This window comes from Phalacrocorax aristotelis, chromosome 27 (genome assembly GCF_949628215.1).
Source record: "Phalacrocorax aristotelis chromosome 27, bGulAri2.1, whole genome shotgun sequence".
Classification (NCBI taxonomy): Eukaryota; Metazoa; Chordata; class Aves; order Suliformes; family Phalacrocoracidae; genus Phalacrocorax; species Phalacrocorax aristotelis.
The window spans coordinates 407,352-424,938 of NC_134302.1; the positions used below are offsets into that span (position 1 = coordinate 407,352).

General features: G+C 54.1%; 1 protein-coding gene across 1 annotated transcript; it reads left to right on the forward strand.

The window, feature by feature from the left end:
- The first annotated feature begins 642 nt into the window (after window positions 1–642).
- LOC142048780 (ubiquitin carboxyl-terminal hydrolase 42-like) lies at window positions 643–2,225 on the forward strand. Its single transcript, XM_075075972.1, has 4 exons — window positions 643–667; window positions 1,276–1,476; window positions 1,933–2,043; window positions 2,119–2,225. Exons 1-4 carry the CDS (start codon window positions 643–645, stop codon window positions 2,223–2,225), a joined length of 444 nt encoding a protein of 147 aa, XP_074932073.1.
- Window positions 2,226–17,587: the final 15,362 nt, after the last annotated feature.

The following is a 17,587-nucleotide window of genomic DNA, read 5'->3' on the forward strand; positions in this document are numbered from 1 at the left end:
AGATCCAGGATAGAAGTAGGGGCTGTTCTAGACTTTCCGAGCCCTAGGCCGAGCTATTGCACCTTTCCAGGCTGGCCGGATATTTGCTAATACTTCTTTCTTTGCCAGAACCCAGTGTAGGTAAGTAGGGGGGTGGCAGCGTAGTCGGAGGCATTGGGGCAGCCTAGAATCACCAGAAGCCCACCCTGACTGATGCAGTAGGAAGGGTGACAGAAAAGGAGCGCGGCAACTGCAGCCGTTGAAGCAGCAGGAGCAGCAGCCTAAAGCCAGTCGCTCCTGCAGACAGGGGGGAAGTGTGGGCTAGAGAGCCAGAGCGGGCTCTGCTGCTAACGGTGGCAACAGGCCGGCAGCAGGTCCTCTTCAGAGGCGGTGCCATGCACTGGAGTCTTTCAAATGGGCCTTTGAAATTGCTGTGAGCTGTGGCCCTGTGGCAGCGATGGTGAGGGCGTCAGCCTGCAGCTCCGCGGCTGTTACAGGTACCACTGAAACAGGTGTGATGGCAGATGCTGTTCTGTGGGTTTTGTTTGAGGGGTTTTTTAAAACTCATTTTGTTGACCTACAATTCTTCCTTTGCAATCAGGTGACGGGACTCCTGACATCCTCTGTCATCCAGCGCTATCCCCTCTGTTCCTGAGAGGAGCGATGGCCACAACGGGGAACGACTCCTGTGAGTAACGGCTTCACCGGCAGGCTTGGGCTTTGCGAATCCCCAAAGGCAGCGGGCGCGGCTGGTGCCCCTTCCCTGAATGCTGACGTGCTGACCACCTGGAGTAGCGAATCCTGGGGCGTTCCCTGGTAGCAGCCAGACTCAGCCAGGTGTTTTCGGTTCGACAGCAGAAAACACGTTTTGTCACTCCTCTGCCACTCTGCACAAGCCTTTGAAAGATGTCATTGCTCGTAGAAAGGTCTGGCATCAGTAGGGGTACCTTCTGTGCTAGGTCCTTGCTTGGTTTTGTCAAGTTACACTCAGGAAAAGGGAAGGCTTGGCCTGCTAATCCAATTGAGGACTCTAGAGGGAAAGGAAGGTAGCCCGAGGCACAGAAATCAGGCTGTGGGTTTGCTGGACTTTGGCCAAAGCAACCCGGGGAACAGCCTATTTTCAAAACTGTTTCTTGACCAGCAAATTTCAAGGGCAGTGTTAGGTTTCCCCCGATGTTTCTGTGTTGGAGGTTAGGGCTGGTTGTCCTGGGTGCTCCTGTACAGAACTCAACTGCTAAAATAGGCTTTCGAGCAGCAATTTCTTCTCGTCTCTTTTCAAATGTCATTTCCCTGCAGTCATTGCCGAGGGAGTGGCTCCTCCACAAAGGATCCTGTTTCCCCCAGAGAAGATTCACATGGCCTGGCAGCAACGACAGAGAGTTGGAGCAGGGCTCTACAACCTGGGCAACACATGCTTCCTCAACTCCGTCCTGCAGTGCCTGACGTACACACCCCCTCTGGCCAACTACCTGCTCTCTCGGGAGCACAGCCAGTCGTGTGAGTCCTTTGAGGAACATCTCCTTGTCAATCTGTTGGGCTCTTCCCAAGGATTCCCAGAATCTGGAATTTGATTAAGGAGTACAGCAGCCCTTCTCTCTCAGCCCGCCAAGTTGGTGTTCTTTGAACTCTCAAGCCTAGAAGCCGCTTATCGTACCTTGGTGTTCATCTTCAGAAAGGCAGCTCTTTCTAGCCCTGGGTCTCGGTCCTTATTCCTGCAAGTTCAACCCTCCTTGCTTACTGCACAGAAATCTTGGGTCAGTTAAGCTGCCCTCTGAAGGAAGTTTTCTACGCACTAAAGTGTCCTGGGCTTGTTGGGACCTTGGCACCTTGGGAGAGGAGGAGTGGAGACTGTCCTTGTAACTTCAAGATGTCCATTAGGTTTCCCACTGCTACTGGTATTTTGCTAACCTGCGAAGCTTGCTTCCTTCCCTCCCTCTCTCCCTCCCTCTTCAGGTCGTCAGCAAGGCTTCTGCATGATGTGCACAATGGAAGAGCACGTTAACATCGTCCTGCGTTCCTCAGCCAGAGCCATCCAGCCTAGGGCTGTCGTCAGTGTTCTGACACGTAAGTCGCTTCAGGTGCTTTGGCATGTTCCCTTCTGTTCTGGTACGAGACAACTACGAGCTGCTTCTTTCGTAGGCATAGGAGAACATTTCCAGCTTGGCGTGCAGGAGGACGCCCACGAGTTCTTACGCTACACTGTCGATGCCATGCAGAGGGCTTGTCTGAGCGGAAGCAGCAAGTAGGCAAATTACCTCTCCAATGTTGCAAAGCCCGTGGGACTCCTTCGTGTACTCCCGTCAAGGAAAACCTGTGCCCAGGGTTTTCAGGCCGAGTAAAACTCCTGGAGGAGATAACTCTCTGCCTTACCATTTATTTCCAGCTTGGACATCTCTTCTCAAACCACTACCGTTGTCCATCAAATCTTTGGGGGCTTTCTGAGATCCAGAGGTACTTTTCCACAACTGTCGCTCTCCTGGAATTGTCTGTGCCCTTCTGCCTGCCTGTGAGAAACGGCTGTTCATGTGACTGGTGTAGTAGGTAGGAAGAGCATAAACCGGCACCGTTGATTTCCCCTGTCGCTGAGCGTTTTGATTTGCCTTCTAGTCACGTGCTTGAGCTGCCAAGCAGTCTCCGATTCCTACGAGCCCTTCCTGGATGTTCCTTTGGATATCCAGGTGAGATGTTTGGATATTGGGGTGCAAAATATTTCAAGGCCCCTGCAGGGGGCCCAGGTTATCTCCAGTAAAGTCCGTTGCCTTGAACCCGTGCGCCGTTACCACGCAAGAGCTTGTTGTTGGGTGGGAAGGGACCTGGACTTCCGTGCGCCGCAGGTGGAAGCTCTGTCAATGGTCTCCCTGTGCCGTGTGCTGGGTTTCAGCTGGGCAAAGAGTACGGATGGTTCCTACAGCCAAGGCGACACTGTCCTACCGCCCTGCTCTGGGCTCCCTCAATACGTGTCTGACTGCTTTTGTTATTTCTGTTCTTTTGACCACGCGTACCGCAGGCAACTCTGGTGCCCCCCAGGGGTAGCTGTTTGTTGGGATAGCGCTGGTACCCCACGGGGAGCTATTTCTTGGGGCGCTGCGTTTCCAGCAGCTTAGCGCTCTCCTTCCTTTCTCGTCCAGGAACCCTCCTCTGTCGCTGAAGCTCTGGAAGGCTTTGTCAGGCCTGAGCTGCTGGGTGGTGAAAATGGCTACAGATGTAGCAAGTAAGATGATGCCTAATGACAGCTTCCCGGTAGATCCTGGCTTATGGGATTGCGTGTCTGGGAGCACTAGTTATGGTTTGACTTATTTGGGAAACCCACTCATGACACAGCTTGGGGTTTGTGGGTTTTTTGTTGTTTTTTTTTTTTTCATTTCTTCCCCATACAACTAATCTTCCTGAATCGTCCGGAATTTGGAAAATAATACATTTGTTTCTAAGGCAGGTGTTTTTTTCCCCTTCTGCCTGAATGTTTGGAAAGCTTTGATGAGCATTTTATTCCTGGCATTGTCTGCCCTGGAGGTGGTCGGCCTTCCTAGCTCTGAAGCCACCCGCTGAACTAGCCCTATGTCCAGAGGGGAAAAGACTCGTCCCCTGTGTGGTGGTGAGCCGAAGCCAGGAGGAGCTCTGGAGAGGGATTTGACAAAGGCAGCTTCCTCAAGAAAGCAGTCAACAGTTTCATTTGAAAGGCTTTTTGGATGCTTGCGTCTCTGTGGGGGAGACCTCAGTCCTTGGGGCAGCAGCCGCCCCCGCTGGCTCTCTGAGCAGTGTTGTGGCTAGTTCTTGTCTTGTGAAGAGTCGCCTGCTGCTCTCCAGAGTGAGGCACCCTTGAACGAAGCTAGTAGCTTCAGTGAGAGCCTACGGGCTGAAGGGCTCTGCGATGCAAACACGGGCATCCGACAGCTGGGCAAAGCAAGCCGTAACTCCAGCCTACCTGGAGGAGGGTGGAGCAGGGAGAAGATAGGTTGCAACAGTCGGGTCTGTGCTTGTTTTCAAGGTGTGAAGAGCTGGTCGCTGCGTCCAAGAGGCTTACGATACACTGTTCCTCCAACATCCTGACAGTGTGCTTGAAGAGATTTGATCCTTTCTCTGGCAGCAAGATTAGCAAGGTATGTCTATGAGCGCGCTGGGACTTTGTCTGCTTGGAAGGAGACCTTTCCCAAAGCAGAATCCGTTTTTGGAAGTTGTTAGCATCTGCACAAAACGGCTATCGAGTGCAGCCATGTAAGAACAATCAATGCAATAGCTATGCCTGGCTCTTTCCCTTGTGGTAAGAGGAAAGTTCGGGTGTGAAGATAAGTTCCTACTGTGCTCATCAAGAGCTGGTTTGGCCGAGCAGAGATTTCTGCCACTTCAGTGATGAAATGGCAACACCTGCTTTTGCTGAAGCAAGAGCTATTTCTTGACCTCTAGCCTGTGTTTGGTGAGCAGGTTTTCTCAGGCTGTTTCCTAAAGGCTCTCAGGATAATTTCTGAGTCTTCTTGGTCTCTCTTCAGGATGTGGAGTATCCGGAATATTTGGACCTTGGCGCATACACATCTGAAGCGCCTGGAGAACCGCTGCTCTATTCCTTGTACGCTGTCCTGGTGCATGAAGGTTCCAGCTGTCAGGCAGGACACTATTACTGCTTCGTAAAGGTAAAAGTCAACTTTGCATTGGTGTATTGTGTGTCCTTCAGTGGTGCCCTGCCTGTGTTTTTCTTTTCAAAACCCTGCCGTTCGTCTAAAGATAGCGTTGCCTTTCGTTGCAGGGCAGCAATGGACAGTGGTACAAGATGAACGATGCCTCTGTGCGCCTGTGTGACATCAAGACGGTTCTGCGCCAGCGCGCGTATTTGCTCTTCTATGCCAGGTAATATAACAAGTGTGAAAGGGTGTTTGGAATACAGTCCCCCTCCTGTTACTGACCTTGTTGTTGCTGTTTTCCCTCAGTGGGTTTTGCTTTCCGTCCCAGGAGAGCATGAGTTCTGTCTGTTGTGCAGTTTGCCAGGTCCTTCCTTCACTCTTCCCGCTTGGCACTGCAACAAGCTGCTGTGCTTGTGTAAATCGCCAGCTGCCTGCTCTCTGAGGCTGGCTAGCTGCGACAAGGGGCAAAATGGAGGTCCGAGAGGGCATAAAGATGAGTTACTGCTCTGAAAGGGGCAGACGTGGCTGCAAGACCCTAGCCTAATTTCCAGCTCCTAGTGCTGGTTCAAGCTCCTGCGTGTCATATCAAGTGCTGCTGGAAAATGATAGGATGAGACCGAAGCCGTGAAGAGGCTGCAAGAACAACCCGAGACTAAGATGACTGTTGTTTCTTGCCAGGCAAATGAAAAACCAACACACAGCAAGAGGAAACACCCCTGTGAAGAGGAGGATGAAATTGCACTCCAAAGAAAGCGGCAAAAGACAGAAGCGAGCATTCCAGTGATGCAAAATTGGAAAAGAAATGCAAGGAAGTGAAGAAGGAAGAGATACCCAAAGAGAGCTCTGGAGGGGAGGACTAAAACGTAAGCAACGTTTGCAGCATCACCAGGAAATGTTGCCTCACTCTTTGCCAGGCGTTTCAGGTGTGTGGCTTATGGAGAGATGCATTGAGTACTTGTGCCTGAGCTTGCCATCGCAACCTGCGACCGACCAGCAAAGGCTGCAGGCAAACGTTCTCAGAAGAATGCTGACCATCAAACCTGACATTTAGATTGAAGCAATAAAATTTTCCTCATAACCAAACCCAGTCCGAGGCGGTGTTGCCTGATTTCTGTAGAGAGTTTGACCACGCAAGAAATAACAGAGGGGTTCAGGGCTTTTTTAATTATTTTTTCAACTCAAGACTTCCTTTGCAGAGGTGAAGCTTCAGCCAGAGCTGTGGCTCACTTGATACTCATTTCTGCTCTCTTTAGCAAGGTGACGGCATGCGGAATGTTAGGTTTCATTTTGACATGACTTTTTCTAGTAAATCTCCCTCCCCCTTCTCTTTGAAAGAAGAGAGGCTGTGCTAACTGTTCCTGTATTTCTTTCAGTCTTACAGAGGTGAGTCAGGGGCTCCTCAGGTGATAAGAGCCAACAGGGAGACGCCAGTGAACTACCTCAAAGGAGCAAAGGGCTGTTCCTCTAAGAAGGTGGCATGGCCACCAGCCCAGCTGAAGTGCCTCTACGCCAATGCACGCAGCATGGGCAACAAACAGGAGGAGTTGGAAGCCACCGTGCTGCTAGAAAGCAACGATCCAGTTGCCATTACGGAACTTGACGGGACAAATCCCCTGACTGGAGTGCGGCTACCGATGGCTCCAGGCTGTTCAGAAGGAACCTCTGCGTCAAGGAATGGCTAGATTGTGAAGATCTGTCTCTGAAGAATAGCCACAAGCAGGTCGAAAGCCTATGGAGAAGAATTAGAGACTGAAGCAACAAAGGCCGCCCGATCGAGGGGAGCCTATTGACCAAGGCTTCTTCCTCCAGCTACTGGAGGCATCACGCTCGCAGGCTCTGTCAGCCTGCTGGGGGACTTCAGCTACCCTGACACCTGCTGGAAAAGCAGCATGGTGAGCTGCAGGCACTCCAGGAGACTCATGGAGTGCATGGAGGTTAGTGGTGCAAGACGGGACCTGATGGTCACCAAGTGAGCTAATCGGTGACAGCAAGATTGGAGGCAGCCTGATCAAGTGCAGCCTCCTCTTCACTACGTGCCTGCAGAGGATGGGAGTAGCTTTGAACTATTGCCATGAGTCCTGTCCCTGGATCCCAGGGAGAAGAGACCAGCCCCTCCCTCTCCACAACCCCTCTGCAGGAAGCTGCAGAGAGCAATGAGGTCACCCCCTCAGCCCCCTTCTCTTCAAATGAGACAAAGCCAGAGTCCTCAGCCGCCCCTCTCAGGACATGCCTTCCAGCCCTGCCACCGGCTTTGCCGCCCTCCTCTGGACACATTAAAGTACCTTCGCATCCTTCTCAAATGACGGGGCTCAATTTAAGGGATTGCATTGCCACACTGTCCCCCCCCAGTACGGGAACGCAATTAGTAGAGCTATAGCTAATTGTTTCAGGCTGTGCTCTGTCAGCATTCATTTGCCTTGTGCGGCCCTTTGCACAGAGGAAAGCAAGCATGGTCTTCGGATGCACTGGCTACTAGTTCATTTTCAAGCATTTTCTTTTCTCTGTTTGTGTTGTTTCCAGAATACACAGATGATCATTCCCCGACTCCAAAGAACTACTCGGTAACTGTTAGAAGAATCCCTGCTGGAGGAGTTAAAGCTACCAGCAGAGCATCTGTTATGTGAGTAGCCATAAAGCATTACATTCTTTGTTAGGGTCTTCCGTGTGTACACCTTTTTGATGGGTATTAGCTTACAGAGACATTCCGATTGTAGCTTTCTTGTTAAAGCTGCTGTTAGTTTTTGTTGTCCTGGAGTAGATTTTAATGGGTCTGTCCCCAGGAAGACTGACATATTTAGGCCTGCTGGGACATGGGGTTCGAACTCCAACAATGGTAACTATTAAGATGATTCTCTTGAGTTTGTTCTTGGGGTTGATTTTTCTGAGAGCCAAGTTGTAGATCCAGTTTCCTGAGCGAGGACTGAGCGAGGCGGCCACCAAGGCCACCTGCGTGGGCAGGGGTGGGAGAGGGAGGCCAAGGCCCTGCGCGGGGCAGCTGGGGCTCGGGCAGCCGCAGGGCTGCTCCTTGGTGCCAGTGCAGCGGCGGGGACTGGGGCCAGGCTGCCCAAAGAGGGACTGCGGGGGCTGTGGCTCACCGATGAACCTCACGGCTGCCTCGCGCAAGGGGGCCTGAGCATCCTTCAGGTATGGCAGGCTCTGCTGCAGGTATTCTTCAACCCTGCTGCTGTCCTGCACCAGCTGGAGAGAGCAGAAGGGCACGGGGCTGGCAGGGACCCTCCCCGGTGGGCTGGAGCACTCCCTCCAGCCAGTGATCCCCTTCCCCCCCACGCTGTTCCCATCTCCCAGCCAGAGCCCTGTGGGGCTGAGGACCAGAGAGAGCCACAGGCAGAGGGTGGTCCGGGGGTCCAGAGACCCCTTTGTCCGTCTGCCAGGGCCCACGTGGGCTGGGGACTCCAGCCCTGGGGCTTGCAGCTTGTCGTCACCAAACACTCTCCAATCCTCCATGTCTGCTCTGTCTGAGTAAGGTGCTTGAGTTGTTTCCACTTGAGGAGCTCTGCAGTGGTGATGAGGCCTCTTCCAGAGAGCAGCAGAAGCTGTGAGATGTCACCATGGCCTGGGAAAGGAGACCTGGCGTCCCCCTCCTCGTGGCTTTGTTCCTGGGGTGGTCCTGGCATTTGGCAGATGGGAAAAGCCCAGTCCCAAACATGTGGGGGTCTCCTCCCTGCATCACTGCTTAACTTTGAAATCTCTGCCTTGGCTACGCTCTGGGTTTGGTCACTCATGTGAATGAACAGCAGAATGAACAGGCGCATTCGCACTGTCTTCTTCATCTGTCTCTTGTTGTTCTGCACCATGGTCTCTGACGAGGCTTATAGAGAGCTCTCAGCTGACTGGACTCCTGGTAGGAAGAAGCACAGTGGGACTTCAGCAACAGTGCTCTCTGCTCATGGTGAGCAAAAGCATTAGCATGGCTGGTCCGAGGGGAGATGCTCTGGGGTCAGATTCTGCACACTGGAGTGGGAAGCGTCCCGGCTGCGTGCTGTCTCTGCATGGCACTGGGGTGGGGGCCATGCACTCAAGAGTGGACAGTCCCTTCCCCCCAGGCTGAGGAACAGCCCCTGTGAAGCCCCGTCTTTGCACATGCCAGACCTGAAGGATATTCTGCAGCTCCTCGCTGACTCTGTCGGCAGCAAAGCTGAGCACCACTCTCTCTTGCTTGTCCATGGCTCTCAGGGTCTGCAAGGAGGACAAAGAGCTGTGGCAGTGTTTCCTGCTGTCCCTCTCACCCCCAGGAATCTGATCTGAACTCCCAGAGCCAAGGGAGGCCTCCCGTGCTGCGTTGTGGTTCCCCGGGAGAGACGCAGGGGCAGACAGTGTGCTGCGGGCAGAGCAGCCTGCGCCACCGGATGGGACCAGGCCCGCGGGAAGTGCACGAAGGGACGAAGGGATGAGGGTGGGAAAGCAAAGCTGAGACCCTTCATTGCCTTGGATCTCTGGTCATCTCACAGCACAGGGTGGCCCGGGGGCTCTTGTTGGTCACGCAGTGCTTACCTTGATGTAGAGAAAAGCGTCCCAGAAGCTGCTCATATCCTCTTTTGGAGGAAGCAAGAAGACACTCAAAAAGCAGGCTTCTAGGAGGCTTTGCTCTTTGCCCTCCAGCACCATCTGCACTGAGCTGCAGGGAGAGAGCGGGGCCTGTCAGAGACTGGTGCTGGGAGCGGTGCCTCGAGGACTGGTGCAGGTAGAGTTGGACCTCTGGGGCAGGGGTCCCCAGGAGGGATGGGCAGGTACCTCAACTTGGCGATGGCATTGATGGCTCTCAGCCGCACCGCTGTTTCTATTTGGTGCGTGGGCTCCTCTTGTAGCAGGTCCTGCAGAGCAGAAGCAGGATGGCACCCGGCAGCTGCCAGCACCCAGCGCCCCCAGACCCTCTCCCTGCCCAAGTGCTCTTCTCACAGGGAGCCATTGCCGGGAAGACTTGCCCCCTTCCCAAGAGCCGCCGGGTGTCCCCTCACCTTGATATTCTCTGCCAGCTTGTAGCACTCGCAGAAGACATCCAGGCCCCTTGACAAGCCATGGCACCTGGCCGTTCTGCACAGGGTACAGATGCTGCCAAGAAACCCTATCTTCTGTCCCTCGTCCTGGCAGCCATGGAAAGAGAGGGACAGACAGGGAACGTGAGAGGGGGGCACGGGGCCAGCAGGACTGGAGTACTGGTGGTGCAGTGCCACGGGGGCGACCTGGGAGAAGCCGCTCTGCCCAGCCAGCACACCTCCGGCAGCCCGGCAGCAGAGCCCCTGTCAGCAGACGCTGGCACAGCCACGTTCAAACTGGTGACGGTTACCTTTTCTGTGCTGCTGACAAAGGCGTGGATGAAGTCCACGGTTTCCTTTTCGTCTTGGTACACAGGTAACCACGAGGCATCTAATAGAGGAGGAGAGCAGGGAGGCTTGTAGGGAGGCTTGTAGGGAGGGTCTGGTGGCAGGGTAGAGCAGGGGAGGGAGGTCTGCCCTCCGTCCAGCCCCGTGCCTGCTCCCCTGGCGCGTTCTTCCCATGCACGGCAGGGCTGGAGCGTGCCCGGCAGGCGGGCTGCCATGCTGGAGCACAGCACAGCTGGGCAAAGCCCCCAGTGCAACGGGCTGCGGAACTTGCTTGCAGATGGGCAGGAAAGGTCCCCGTCCCACAGCGTTGCTGCCTCCTGCCAGCCCAGCTGCCCCTGGCTGCCCGTGCCCCGGAGCAGGAGCTGGGTCCCCTCTGCTCTCTCCCTCCTTGGGGGAGGCTGTGCCGGGGCCAGCTCCCAGCCCTGAGCATGCCCTGCATTCAGGCCACCGCCCATGGGACCCCCGCTGCCAGCGTGCCGGGGAAACGTGAGCCTGGCGTCGAGCAGGGTGCGCTGGCTGGCCCCAGCCCTGCCCAGACCACCAGGACCCCTCACTCACCAATCTGCAGTGGCTGCACCGTGCACACCTCGTAGGGTTCCGGTGGAGAGCTGCTCTCCTGGGGAGCCCTGTCCTCCTGCCAGGCCACCCTGGGGCGGCTGGGGGGTCTCTCCGCCATGCTGCGGGATGGAGGAAAGGGGTAGGAGTGGGGAAGGGGGAGGCTTTGGCAAAACACCTTGGTGCCGCGGGGCTGCCAGCGGCAGCAGGGGAAGATGTGGGCTGCGCTCGGGGGCTCCTCGCCGTCTCCGTGCTCCTGCCCTGTCCCGTCGCTGTCCTGCTGGACACTGCGGGCTGGGGGCTGCAGCCGCACTTACCACATGTGGCGCAGTGGGGTGTCACAAAGGGAGGTGTCAAAGGGCCCCACTGTGACCCGCCGCCCGGGCAGGGAGGGGCAGGGCGTCCCCTGGGGAGGCACGGGGCCGGCTCAGACCAGGGCACCTGGGTACTCTCCAGGTGCCTCCAGGTCCCCCTTTGCCCTCATGTCCATGCAGGACCTCACAGTGGCCTTCCGGTGTGAAGGGAGCATGTGTAATTTTACTCTGTGGGGGCTTTTGTTCCTATATCTACTGAAGTTTCCTGTCACCTTTGTGTCAATGCTTTTCCGCCTCTAGGCTGTGAACAACCTCAGAAATGGGACTGGCTACACAAAAAGGCTCTGTAAGGAGGTTCGGCAGCAACAGCAGCCGCCGCCGCCACCACCGCTCCTGACTGTTACGCCTCCTGCTGCTCCAGCGATGGCCGCTGAACTTCCCAAATCTCCTCTCTGTCCATCGGCAGTTTGTTGGAAGAGAAGGTAAGATTTATTTCTACATAGGCCGTGATTCTTTTCTTTCAGTAGAGCTTATTTTCCAGCCGTTTGCATTGATTCACAAGGGCTGTTGGGTTCCTCTGCTAAGACAAGCAGCGTTACCAAGTCTTCTGGGCCCCCAGGGACAATCAGTACCCACAACTAGTACGTAACTAGAACTTTAGAACTGCTTTTCAAAAATTATCTTCAGATAAACTGAATAGGATTTTTTGGTTTTTCCCCTCCCCACTCCAAAAGGTCGTCCATGAGAGCCAGTACAATTCGCTCAGCAGGTGACAGACCAGGCTGGGAACTGTAAGTGTTCCACAGAAATTCAATGTATTACTACTAGTAGCCTGTTAAAGGAGTCTGTAACGCATAACTTCTACAACAGCTGATTTCTAATGAAAAAGCTACGCCCAGATAGTTGCGGAGAATACAAGTGGTAAGTGATTTTGGAATGGCTTGATTTGAATTGGCTTTAACAACAGGGATCTGTGCTTGCAGTAAGAGTATTTAAAACAAAACTCCAGTCTGTGATTGAAAAGGGAACTCTGAAAAACAAACGCTTTTTGAGGAAACCATGATTACCTATAAAAACCGAATATAATTAAAGGATCAGATGGAAAGCCACCCTTTTGATTACTGGCTGAATAGGGCCGAAGAAAGTGATTTCCCAATAGAAATCAGCCTCCAACTTTCTTTTTTTCACAACTTAGTTGATACTAATTGAAGAGATTGTTGCAAAAGTCAACGCTGTTATTTTCTGACAGTTTTGAATCTCTTCAGTTTAGTCATCCCGGATAGCCAAGCTGCTTTCCCTCGGCTGGAGAGAGAGGAGGCTGTTTTATCTATTATTGCAGTGTCAAGTTAGTCCTTCCTTTTGGTGTATGTGTGTTAGAGGCAGATTGTAAGGGTGCAGTGTGCTTATCGAATCTTAAAGATGAATCAAAACAAAACCCAGGATCCATCCCACAGATTGCCTAAAATCTCAAAATCGGTAAGCAAGAAAATAACAGTTCAGGGACCAGAGCAGGACAAAGACATCATCATGAGGCACCGACATAGGAAGCGTATGTGGCCGAAGCTAAAACGAGTTTGAGAGAAGATCGGTTCATATCTGTGCAGTACTTGGAAGATCGGGAGTGTGAAGTATTAAGTGTATCAAGGCGTGGCGGCGGAGCGGTGGGCACTTGGCACGAGGGAGATAGATGGGAGTCTCTTTTAAGCACGGGCAGCCTCCATCCACGGCGGCAGAGCTGAGCGTGAGGAGAGGAGACTGAGGGAACTCTTGGAGGGGAGGCTGTGGAAGGCAAGGATGAGGATGAAGAATCTAGTGTAGTCTCAAATGGACAGAAAGCAGGGAGACAGATGCTTAAGCCGATAACAAGAAGTGCTCGCCACCACGCTCCCACTTCATCTGCTTTCCTCTTTAAGATCAGGGCAGAGTGTAACAGAGAGTGACACATTTTTGCGGTTTCTTTAGAGGATCAAGTCGAGGCCGCCCGCACAGCGAACGTGCCCAAAGGACTCGGGCCCCAACTCTACCAGCACCAGCCTCTGTGCCTGTGCCTCCACCTCCCTTGTATCCCCCCACCACCCCACACACTCCCTCTTCACCTGGTCAGCCTCCCCCTGCTGGGTGCGCTCTCCCCCCTCCCTGATATCCCCCAGCTCCTACAAACATGTGCCCAGCTTGGGTACCAACAGCAGCACCAACGGCTCATTCAAATGCCATTCCAGCAATGCAAGCACCTCCTTTATAGAATCATAGAATTATTTAGGCTGGAAAAGAGCTTTAAGATCCTCGAGGCCAACCGTAAACCCACCACTGCCAAGTCCACCACTAACCCAGGTCCCTAAGTGCCACATCTACACACCTTTTAAATACCTCCAGGGATGGTGACCCAGCCACTGCCCTGGGCAGCCTGTCCCAGGGCTTGGCAACCTTTTTGGTGAAGGAATTTTTCCTGATATCCAGTCTAAACCTCCTCTGGCACAACTTGAGGCCATCCCCTCTTGTCCTACCCCTCAGCCTCCTTTTCTCGAGACTAAACAACCCCAGTTCCCTCAGCTGCTCCTTACAGGACTCAGGCTCTACACCCTGTCGCGTCCCAACCTGAGAGGAGGAGGACGAGCGATCAAGGTTCTAAATTAAGATGAAACACCACCAAACGATCAATTAAACACTTGATTTCAACACAGAAGTAACTTGACCTTGAAAATGCAGCTCCCACTTGAAAAGATGGAAAAGCATTGACGGTGGGGATTCTTGTTAAGACTAGTTGTAAAAGAAGTGGGGGGGAGAGAGGAGGGGAGAAGAGAGAGATGGGGAAAGATAGAGAGACATCACCACCCTTGGATCCAGCGCCGATGACGTCAGACGTGATGATTCTCCGGTGGTGGGCACGTGCCAGTCTCTTTGTTGTAGTGTCTTTTATAGTCTAAGCCCCGCCTTCAGTTGTGCCTCCTGTGAGCTTATATGGTTCCTGTTCCAGAGGTTTCATGACCTTCTGTTGGCTGCCATCTTGAGGGGAGGTCGCGAGGGGTCTTTTGGGTGGTCATAAACGCCTTCCTCAAATGAACTTTGCATGACCTCAGCAAGTTGCTCTGTGAGGCCCAGCAGAACCTGGGACTGCGCATCCTCCAGCGCACCCCCCCATGCCCTGTGTCCATGAATTTCCCGCCTGCCATTTGCTACATCCCACTTTACAGCAATGTTTGAGACATTGACCCTTCCAGTCCCTTACACCTGGGATCGGAGGGGGAAGGATGCAGGGGGACAGGCTGGGGGCAGCAGGAGAGCGGGAGAGTTTTCCTGGAGGAATGTAGTCAGCATCTGCTGTCCCTACGCTGTCGCTTGGCAGGGCGAGGCACAACTGTGTTGTCTTTCCACGGTGGACGTTGCCAGCAGCCCTGCTGCAGCCGACAGACGAGGTCATCAAAGAGGGAGAAGACATAAGGCAGATGAGGCAGCCTGGAAGCTACTATGTGACTTCAGGCGCTGCTGCTCCACCACCTCCCGTGAGCACATCAGGATCAAGGGCAGCGCACCTGGAAGCAGGCCAGAGAGGTGGAAAGCAGGAGTCTTGAAAGAGGGCTGAAGAGCAGACCGCCCCCCGCTGCCCTGCTGTGGATCACTCCTCTGTGCCCAGTCCCCACGGCACTGGAGGTGGTCCTGAGGCGCTGGAGCGAAGCGTTGGGATGCTGCAAAGCAGCAGGCAGTGACAGCCAAGAGGCAGGTCCTCTCCTCGGCTGCACGGTCACGCCTGTGTTTAGCAAAGACCTTCTCACTCTCTACAACTACCTGAAAGGAGGTTGTAGGGAGGTGGGTGTTGGTCTCTTCTCCCAAGTTAGTAGTGATAGGGCAAGAGGAAATGGCCTCAAGCTGCGTCAGGGGATGTTTAGGTTGGCTATTAGGAATAATTTCTTTACTGAAAGAGTGGTCAGGCATTGGAAGAGGCTGCCCAGAGGGGTGCTGGAGTCACCTGGACGCATTTCAAAGACATGTAGACGTGGCGCTTCAGGGCATGGTTTAGGAGACATGGTAGTGTTGGGTTGATGGTTGGACTTGATGATCCTTGATGCCTTTTGCAACCTTAATGATTCTATGATTCTGTGAAAGTTGTTGGGTTCCGGTGGTGCCAGTGAACAATTTGTGGTGCCTGGCGGGAGCATCACGGACTAGTTGGCTCTCCTTCTGTGCTCTGAGCTTGCAGAGAGCTACAGAGGTGGAAAAACTTCTTGGCCAAGAAGGTCCTCCTCAGGTGGCCCAGCACGTGCCTGAAATCTACCCCCACAGTATTTATTCTTGAAGAAGACAGACAGTCCCAAAGCATGAAGCTTTGGATGGCTGCAACAGCTTCTGGAGTCAAAAAAGACAGCAAAGTTAGAGCACTCCTGTTTTTGTTTCTCTCAGTCAAGGCATTGTTATTTACCTCAGTGATGGGCAATGTATCAGATCTGGAGAGAGCTTTGCAAGTTGGCATTTCCAGCGTCAGGGATGTCTAATGAGGGCAAACACCATCTGCACAGGTCTGACTGAGCTTTCTAGTGCCTGGAAGCCCTGGTAGCTGCTTCTGGTCAGGCTCCTTGGGCCTTTACTAATAACAGCAGTGAAATACGTATATATATTTGACATATATCTATTTTAAAACTTTTGTTTCTTTGTTTGTTTTTCACCAGGTATCTTGGGAAGAAGAGTAGTAAAAAGTCAAATAAGAAAAAAACTCTGGCCAATTCCTCTTACGGCCAAGATGCCTTCTGTAAACGGAGCCTCTTGGGGCACAAGCATTCTTCAGCCACGGTCAGCCAAGCCAGCCCGCCTGCCGTGGCGTTTTGTGAAGGGTAACAAATGCCCCTGGCCGGTGGCTGCTGCCAGGGAAACGGTTCTGGAGCCCTGGTAGTCCTGCTGTGGCAGGGGCCAAACTGGCTGCTGGGAGCGGGGTGGGTGCAGGGGCAAAAGGAGCAGGACAGGGACAAACCTAAATGCTGCAAGCAGGGCAGGAGCAAAGCTAGGCACCCCACCTTGGCCAGGGCATAAAGGGCCACCCGAGCAGGGCAGGAGTAAATGCAGGGAGCCTGTGTGGAGAAGGGGCAAAACGAGCCTCCCCCCAAGCAAAAGAGGGAAAATACCAGCCATCGTGAGAGGTGCGTGATGAAAATAAGCCAGCCGAGCAAGGCTGTGGCTAAACTGGATGTTCCAAGTGGAGGATGAAAAGGGAAAGTCCAGATAAGTGTCCTGAGCTTGGCAGGGGTCAAACTAACTGCCTCGAGCAGGCCTGGGGAAAAGCAGACGATGCAGGCGGGGCAAGGGCCAAAGCGGCCAGTTCAAGTGAGGCAGGAATAACAACCAGCTGCTCGTCAGGTCAGAAGCAACAGTGGCTGCCCTCGGAGCAGGCCAAGGCATTAAACCAGATGCTAAAAAGCTGCCCACATATCTTTTGGGGGAGCTCCAGGGCGAGGGAGCAGCTGGCTGGGGGGCTGGTGGCCAGGCAAGGTCAACCCAGCGCAGTTGCTGAGGACACTTCCTTGGTAGCGCTAGTTCCGAGTCAGCCTGTGGCTGTATCGGGGGGAGCAGATAAAGTGCCTTGGCAACGAACATGTAAGAGAGCGAGTGGTTTGCTACACAGGGCTCATGGACACAGTCCTGTACCTGGGAGGAGTGGAAAAGAAAGCCTTAGGAACCTGAGTGTGCCAGCCAGAGCTGTGAGCAGGAACGCTTACAGGCCTGGCCAGGCTTGTCTTCACCTGGCCGTGGGGCTCAGAGAAGAGGCGGGAGCTCTGCCGGCGGATGAAGGGCCCTTCACCAGCAGCGTGAGGGGGAAGCCCAGGGGCTGCCAGCGGCTGCCTACGTGAGCTGCCGGGTCTGTGGCGGCTGCTGGCCGCAGCGCGTCCCCCTGCGTCCCCGTGTCACAAAGGGGGGGTGATGCGGCACCCGCCCGGCGCTTGTGAGCTCACCTGGCCAGGGCTTGTGATCCTGAGGAGCGGGCCAGGGAAGGCCAGTTGGGCTGAGCTGGCCTTGGGGACAACTCGGCTCCTGCCTTCGCTCCTCGCGTGGCTCCTCTTTTCCAAGCATTCCGCGTTTACTGCCCACTTCTCCCCAGCTTCCATCGTCTCCCAAAGGTAATTCTGATCTGACTTGCAGGACGGATCATAGAGTAGGTAGATCCAGGATAGAAGTAGAGGCTGTTCTAGACTTTCCGAGCCCTAGGCCGAGCTATTGCACCTTTCCAGGCTGGCCGGATATTTGCTAATACTTCTTTCTTTGCCAGAACCCAGTGTAGGTAAGTAGGGGGGTGGCAGCGTAGTCGGAGGCATTGGGGCAGCCTAGAATCACCAGAAGCCCACCCTGACTGATGCAGTAGGAAGGGTGACAGAAAAGGAGCGCGGCAACTGCAGCCGTTGAAGCAGCAGGAGCAGCAGCCTAAAGCCAGTCGCTCCTGCAGACAGGGGGGAAGTGTGGGCTAGAGAGCCAGAGCGGGCTCTGCTGCTAACGGTGGCAACAGGCCGGCAGCAGGTCCTCTTCAGAGGCGGTGCCATGCACTGGAGTCTTTCAAATGGGCCTTTGAAATTGCTGTGAGCTGTGGCCCTGTGGCAGCGATGGTGAGGGCGTCAGCCTGCAGCTCCGCGGCTGTTACAGGTACCACTGAAACAGGTGTGATGGCAGATGCTGTTCTGTGGGTTTTGTTTGAGGGGTTTTTTAAAACTCATTTTGTTGACCTACAATTCTTCCTTTGCAATCAGGTGACGGGACTCCTGACATCCTCTGTCATCCAGAGCTATCCCCTCTGTTCCTGAGAGGAGCG